Raw genomic sequence first — 8,075 nt, forward strand, 5'->3', positions numbered from 1 at the left:
TTTTTGGTACCTCCTCCCACCTCACGCTGACCCGCTATGAACCGAAAAAACCACGTACCGAGTCCTCCACCAGGCCCGGCGCTCCTCGTTTCGTAACCACCGATCGCGCCCGAGACAAGCGACGAAGAAAAAATCTACGAAAATTAACCAGCGATAAAAAAAACCTGCAAAAAAAACCCCGAGAACGAATCGCACGAGCGAGGCCTCCTGCCCTCGAGCGACTAGTCGCACGCACGACTCGCACACCAGATCCCTTCGCCGCCGCCCTCCATCCCTTCGCCACCGCAGATCCATCCCGCCACCGCCGCCGCTCCATCCCTCTCTTCCCTCCAAGCTTGTCACCGGCGACGAAGCGTACGGCGCCCTGCGGTCGTGATCGATCGCCTCCAGGAACCTACCACGCGCGCCGAGGCAAGGGCCTCGTGGACTCCGTCTGTCGCCGCTTGGCCGACGACCCCGCCGCTTGGCCGAGGACCTCGTGATGGATCGATTATTTCTCATCTTGGCGCATGCAGTACGGCAGCACGCCGCGCACAGTTTCCTTGGATTCTATTCCATCTCTTCGCGTCCGCTTCCTCTAATTGTGAGTGTTGGCTGTAATGCGTTTTACGGATTCCCATCTACTGTACTTCCTATGTAGTGCATATCCCGTTCCTCCTTTTACAGGCTTCTCAAATCATTCGTTCGTTCGTGCTGGTCATCCTCCTACATCTGTCTGTCTCGCTCTCCGATTGATTAATCGTGTTCACTGGGATTTAAAAAGAGGAACATGGATTTTTGTTGGTGACTTGTAAGCAGCAACAAGATCTTGCAATTTCTAATTTTCTAGCCATTCACGTGAGTACAGATCAGGTACCTTGTTCCCTGCCTTGCTTTGCATTTTTTATTTAATCAGTAGTGTTCATAATTTCATCTGTCATATGTGTTGTTTGCTACTTCCATGCGTTGCTCCAGTAATTAGCAAGACTGCTCCTAATTTGACAGTTTTTAGAATAGATACAACTGCTTCGAATTACGAGGAATTAGCTTTAGTTAATGTTAAAAAAAACCAGAATTAGCTTTAGTTAATGTTTAAAAAAACAAGTGAAAATTTTAGGATGATAACAATTTGAGTGGGCATGAAAGTGTACCTTGTTTACCTAATATTCGAAATATAAGTGTCGATGACAAGATCACAAGAGCGAGCAACTTTTACCTTTACTGTTTATGATCTTGTTTTTTCGATAGGTCACATGTTTGCAACATAGGTTATAGTGTATGGAGTATCTTTTGGCAAGAAAATGGTAATATGAATGCTCATATTTTATGTGGCATTAGGGCCCCTTTGTGTTACCTAGCCCCGGGCCCCTGAAATCTCAGGACCGGCCCTGCACTACGTTATCCTCCCCGCTGCACCATTTCTCTTTCGGTTGGGAGAGTAGTTCTTGACATTGCCACATGTTTGATCAGGCGAGTACCTCGGGGCAGAGCCCGCGCTGCCGTACCTGAGCCCCTACATGCGCGGCGAGAACCTGCTCGTCGGCACCAACTTCGCGTCCACTGGCGTCGGCATCCTCAACGACACAGGCGTGCAATTCGTAAGCTCCACGCGCACGCACACACACATGCTCGAATCATGTATACGTATCTACAATAATGCAATGGAGATGACAATAATGCTGTATGTGTGCGTGTGCAGGTGAACATCATCAGGATCGCCCAGCAGCTGCAGAACTTCCAGGACTACCAGCAGAGGCTAGCGGCGTACGTCGGCGAGGACGCGGCGAGGGAGCGCGTGAGCCAGTCGCTGGTGCTCATCACGCTTGGCGGCAACGACTTCGTCAACAACTACTACCTGGTGCCCTTCTCCGCCAGGTCCCAGCAGTTCGAGATCCACGACCACGTCCACTTCATCATCTCCGAGTACAAGAAAGTCCTCGCGGTAATAATAATTAACCTCTTCTCTTACTTACCACTAATCAATTCCCAAACATGCAATATTTCTGCTCCAAAACATAATTGCATTTGTAAAACATGATTAGCATTCAAGGTGAAAAATTGCCAGGACGTTTTTTGTCTTCTATTTTGTCAGTATGGTGCACAAGAGTGGTAGACCTAAAATTCCCAAAATTAGACAGGGAAATGAAATGTTTGCTGCATGCCGGCTAGAACAGTAGTGGAAAGAGATGAGTCTGTAGACTGCCTGCCCGCCTGCCTGCCTGATATGATGGTGAGAGAGATGGGTGGTAGCACCGTTGAAGTCATTTTTGTAGTGGAGTCATATTTGGGTGGTATGTTCAGCAAGCAATAAACTGACACGCGGCCTGTAGTGTTCTGCACGCCGAAATCAGAAGCACACACTGTTTCTGGTAAGAGTTGGCCCATGAAGCGAGAAACGATTTTATTCATGGTTGATAGCCACTTTGAGTAACTGTCTGAGACATCTTCACTGCGGAGGCCTAACCCTAATGAGCTATTGCAATATATTATGCAGTACCCTAATTGTTCATTACTAAATTCTAACTGCTTGAATTCTGATTTTCATATACATCTTAATATTTCAGTGGAGTTTCCTACATTGCAGGGTGATATGGATGAAGGAAAAGAGGCCAGCAGTGCTGGGCTAAACAATTCAGGGAGGTATTGGATTGGCCTCTGTAGAAACTATGGTAAAGGTAACTTGAGAGTGCACTTTAGGTCTTTATTACATTTCTAAAATGGTTGCTTATAAGTTTTAGCTATCCTATTGAGTAAATCTCAATCTCTCATGGTTGGGATAAACTTTCTCATAATGCATTCATCTATATATGTCAGAGAGCTAAATTTCTCATAGTGTCGGAGAAAGAAGGTTTGAATATTATTTTCTTCACATGTGATCTTATTTTCATTGACGCAATACTAACTAATCTATCCAACCCATTTGTTCAAAATAGACAAAGGTGAATACTCGGGTAACAATTTGTTGAGCAAACCATTCCAATAATCCTATTTGTTTCAGGCATAGCTAGAGTGTATTACAACAGAAGAGTTTCTTGTGCTGATACTTGAAAATCTGCACTCACCTAAATAATGAGCTCCTGCACCTGTTTATCCACCACATGTATCCTGATTATCAAAACAAAGATACTCGGATGCTTGACAATATTGTTACTGAGTCTAGAAATCTTGTTACTGTGATTGTCCACCACAGGCAACCATTCTTTGACTTTGATTGTTACTGAGTCTATATGGTTATAAAAAATAATATCGTGTGAGAAATCTTGCTAGCTGAACGAGGTTCCTGGAAATAGATTACATGCCGAAGCCTAGAAGTAAGCAATTAAAGTGCATATGTACTTGTAGACAGAACACGTTCTTGATATCTTTGATTTTAAATTGTAAAGGTATTGTCATTTCTAGGACCACGTACTCATCTGCTATGCATTACTTGGCTTCGTGCTCTGTTGGTGCTTTTCTTGATTACGAAAAGGGTAGAACAGAGTGTTGGCATTCACTGCTTTATAGCATATTTTTTAATACGATTTTGGATATTTTGTTTCCGTACTGTACCTTAGTTTGGGACTTATTTTGCAGGCACCTAATCTTGGGCCCCTAGAAGAAGGAAACTCAACATGCATGGTTCTCATTAGTACTGTAAGTATTTTCTTGTTAAATATATTTGGGTGGTGCCCAAAATGCAGAGGTGAAAAGCAAGAAACATAAAACTACCTCTGAAGAAAAGTTCACCACGCCTCCCAGAATGTCACCCTGCTTAGTTGAACGGAAGTTTAATGATATTTAGTTTAAGTGGAAAATTGATCAAATCAGATCATCTAACCTTTGTAAACTAGGCAACTGAATCATCTCATCTCGACAAAGTTCAGTACATGGTGAAGATATTAGAGTTTGACTAATTCTCTTGAAAAATGAATCACCTCTCACCTCTCAACTTGCGTTGCGGGGCTAACAAAATATAGGTACATGGTGAAGCCAAGTGACACTCTTATTTTTCTTTCATACAGGACCGTTGCGGTGCGTAGAAGAAAGGTGCTACTTTCACTTAGTTCTCTCAGTTCTAAGTTGGGACTGCAAAAATTTGAGGATTTCCCCACATGTGAGTTGCCTTGATTAGTTTTGGCTTAGTTAGTGAAATGAACTAGAAGTAACTTCTGAATTTGTTTGACTTTGGACTTGCTAGAGACCTGAAGTTTCTGCTTCTAGCATTTCTCTTTTGTAAGCAGCATGGCAAACCCGGTTTCAAAGTAAAGACCTGAGGAAGAATGTGGATTGATCACTGTGATTTCAAGTCCTTCAGGTGATTGATCACTGTGGTAATTCATTCTTTTGTCAAAATTTGATTACAATTGGGGTTGGAGGGAAGAAACAAAATTCCTATCCTGTAATAGACATTTTTGGTGTGTGACTTGATAGTTGTTCACGTCGATACAAAATTTCATTCATGTGGTTTTTTAAGGCATTTGAATTTAACATTGTTTTTATGTTTGTCTAAGAGCTGGAGCTGTTAAGACTTGAGACAGATATATACAGGTAACAGGGGCCTACAAGATCCAATTCATGTTAGTTACCTATAACTCTGTACCTAAATGCATCTTTCATAATGTTATTTCTGTAATTTATAGAAGTAAACAAATTCCTTATAGGTTTGACAGTTCGTCAAAATAAACAGGTAGTATTGATGGGTAAACGTGGGTACTGATTTAGTATGAACAAGTCTGCATGTTTTAGAACTTCTGTATTTTCTGAGTTTTCTTTCCTTCATGCATTTTCCGAGCTTATGTATTTTTTGAGTTTTAGCAAGCTGAAAATATGGCGCTTATTCAGAAATGTTGGCATATCAATATCATGTGCTTGCATATGTAGTATCGAGAGAAAAATGATGTGCAATGATGAATCCTGACAATCTACACACACATCACTGTATTTTGTTCACTTGCTTGCTATTTCTGGACTATTATTGATGGAGCAGCAGAAGAGGCTTTTAGTGTTATAATATATGTTCGACTTATAAATTCAATAGCTGAACAAAACTTTCAAAAAGATTACTTTGACTGACTAAAGTATGGACATATATACCGCGTGTTATCGTTTCTTCTTCTTCTTCACTTAACTACATGTGAAGCTGAAGCTGAGTCAATGTGCTTTTCCAGAAGAAACTGAGGCACATCAATCAAACGCCAACCCACCTGCTATTGGCACTAAATGAGGAAGGAAAAAGAACATTGTCCCTGAAGGCTCGAGACACACAAACAGGAAACTGAGTTTGGGAAAGGTGGTTGTCTCCTTGACGCACACCATGGTGCCCTTGTCTACTCTCTGTCTTCTTCCTTGCCAGGTATTTTATTTCAAGATTTCGTAAGTGGTCCGCACTGACAAATGAAATACGCAGAAAAAGATACTTATGTTGTTTTGTTCTTGCAGACACCTTATTTACTGGTAGTAGGTTCTCTCATAGCATTTTTCGGTGGAGTTGTACTGGCATCTTTGACTGAAGTTTCTTTCAACTGGTTAGTTATAATCTTCCCATTTCTGAAATTTCAAAGTCAATGATTGGGGAATGCATCACACTATCCATTAGTTCTGTCAAGCTCACATTATTGGCAATTGAGTTAAGTCTTATATTTATATGCGTGTAACACTCAAAACTTTCTAAAATGAGAAGTGATATGTTAATTTTTGAAGAGACTGTGATTATGTTACAAGCATATACATCACTGGCAATGCGAAAAAAACTAATAATACATTTTCCCGTTATTTTAGCTAAAATAATGGAGCACATTTTATTTTATTTTATTTGCAATCTGAAGCCTTGGTTGTACTTCAGTCTCTGGCAATTGGTTTATTTCTTGTGGTCAATTTTGGAGCAGATGATGGGTTGTTGGTTGTAGTGATTTGATATTTTAATGTCTATTCATATCAATGATTATGCTTGGCCCCATGAGGAACACATGAGGAAGAAACGATTGTGAGATAGGGAGGGGAATAGAAAGATGACGAGGAGATGCATTTATCTACCACATCACAAGCATGAAATATCATCACATGTCAATTGTCTACGACTCCCATATCATATAAATAGAAATCCAATATTTTTGTTTCTTGTGAAGTTGGTTCACTTTATTCCCTTCCTGTTAGAGTTGATGCTTGAGATCTAGGGCCCAAACAATTTGTGACCATAGACTGCTCAGAGTTGTCCTATTTGATCTTCAAGTGCAACCCTTCCATTGTTCTATTGCATCTCTGAGCCATATTAGCATATATTTCTAATCAACAATGAACTACCGGATTTACTTCATGTCAGTTGTTACTATCTCTTAGAAATTCTTTCTGCATTCATCATATAAGCAATTAAATTCACTATCAGCAAAGTTCACTGCAAGTTTGCTGCACAATTTTTATTTGATAGATATACGTGAGATTATTATTTTTCTTTACGTTTGTTGAATATATGAATAATTCATTTGAGAACAGGGAGAAAACATGACAAGAAAGGGGAAGAACTAACCTACATGGAGCTTGGTCAAGGTCGTCGCTCATGTTTGATGGCATTGTTTCTGGTTCCACCGATGTTGTCGATGCCTGTTACCTATGGCCCCTTTGCTGCTTTCCTCGGTCGGGCGTGGTCCATCAGCCATTGCATGCAGACAATAGAATTTAGGCCAGCAAGTCGCTTATCTACGCTACAGATCGACCCATAGACAGGGAAAGGAAGCGATGGTTGGTGGGGAGAGGAGCCGGGGGACATGTTGTGATGGGACAAGAGGCGCAGTGGCAGGGAGAGAAGGTGAAGACTACGCCATGTGAGTTGCAGATGTTGTGCCTTATGCGGCGGGGATAAGGGATGTGTGATGTGCTTGTGTGGTGAGAGGCGAGGAGTGGCTTTTCCTTTTTGCGGGAGGCTGTTCATTTTTGTCTATTCTATTTTTATATTCAAGATACATACAATTATTTATCATCATTATAATCGAGATAATAAATATTTATTTATTCCATTAATGTGTTGAGTTATTTTGTTTTTGATTTTAATATGCTCTCATGGAATGGTAAAAAATTGGTCCATCCAATTTACAAGTTGAGTACTCTATGTTTGCACGTTCTTACATTTTCATGTGAAATCTTCATGCTAACTGCATGAAGTACTCATGTAAGATGGTTACAAGTCAACGGAGATTTTTTTACTATAATTGCTCAAGTACTGTGCGAAGGAAGCTGAAGACAATATTCCTGATATTTTAGGAGATGTAAGTGAAGTGGAATAATGAAAATACATTGCATCAAGTACATTTTTCGATTGTTACTGTAAATTTTTCCTATACATGTGAAATTGGAAGTGCATAGCTTATGTATGCAATCAGAAAAAAAATTAAAAGGCCCGTGGCAACGCACGGGCATTGTACTAGTCCTAGTAGGATTCCACCTCCCATATGGAATAGGAAAAGAGGAAGGGAAAAAGAGAAGGAAGGAAGGGGGCGCCCCCCTTCCCTAGTCCAATTCGGACCAGACCAAGGGGAGGGCTGCGGCCACCCTTGAGGCCCTTTTTCTTCTTTCCCGTATGGCCCAATAAGGCCCAATACGTATTCCCGTAACTCTCCGGTACTCCGAAAAATAACCGAATCACTCGGAACCTTTCTGAAGTCTGAATATAGTCATCCAATATATCGATCTTTACGTCTTGGCCATTTTGAGACTCCTCGTCATGTCCCCGATCTCATCTGGGACTCCGAACTCCTTCGGTACATCAAAACTCAATAAAATTGTCATCGTAACGTTAAGCGTGCGGACCCTACGGGTTCGAGAACTATGTAGACATGACCGAGACACGTCTCCGGTCAATAACCAATAACGGGACCTGGATGCCCATATTGGCTCCCACATATTCTACGAAGATCTTTATCGGTCAGACCGCATAACAACATACGTTGTTCCCTTTGTCACCGGTATGTTACTTGCCCGAGATTTGATCGTCGGTATCTCGATACCTAGTTCAATCTCGTTACCGGCAAGTCTCTTTACTCGTTCCGTAACACATCATCCCGCAACTAACTCATTAGTCACAATGCTTGCAAGGCTTATAGTGATGTGCATTACCGAGTGGGCCC

The 8,075-nt window shown here is 41.4% G+C and overlaps 1 protein-coding gene across 3 annotated transcripts; it reads left to right on the forward strand.

Annotated features, from left to right (window-relative positions):
- Positions 1 to 237: 237 nt before the first annotated feature.
- On the forward strand, positions 238 to 6,972 carry LOC109758371 (GDSL esterase/lipase LTL1). Of its 3 annotated transcripts, none has more exons than XR_006672371.2 (10): positions 238 to 583; positions 667 to 852; positions 1,450 to 1,577; positions 1,679 to 1,921; positions 3,553 to 3,612; positions 3,981 to 4,072; positions 4,157 to 4,273; positions 4,470 to 4,535; positions 5,127 to 5,483; positions 6,448 to 6,972. XR_006672371.2 is itself a non-coding variant. In XM_045235022.2 (6 exons), exons 3-6 carry the CDS (start codon positions 1,497 to 1,499, stop codon positions 3,558 to 3,560), a joined length of 423 nt encoding a protein of 140 aa, XP_045090957.1. In that variant the 5' UTR covers positions 238 to 583; positions 667 to 852; positions 1,450 to 1,496; the 3' UTR covers positions 3,561 to 3,608. The 3 variants fall into 3 exon arrangements, 1 of the variants encoding a protein (XP_045090957.1); XR_012205323.1 differs by having other exon boundaries at positions 4,470 to 4,506; XM_045235022.2 differs by lacking the exons at positions 3,981 to 4,072; positions 4,157 to 4,273; positions 4,470 to 4,535; positions 5,127 to 5,483; positions 6,448 to 6,972 and adding an exon at positions 2,564 to 2,654 and having other exon boundaries at positions 3,553 to 3,608.
- Positions 6,973 to 8,075: the final 1,103 nt, after the last annotated feature.

The sequence above is a fragment of the Aegilops tauschii genome, chromosome 3 (genome assembly GCF_002575655.3).
Source record: "Aegilops tauschii subsp. strangulata cultivar AL8/78 chromosome 3, Aet v6.0, whole genome shotgun sequence".
Taxonomy (NCBI): Eukaryota; Viridiplantae; Streptophyta; class Magnoliopsida; order Poales; family Poaceae; genus Aegilops; species Aegilops tauschii.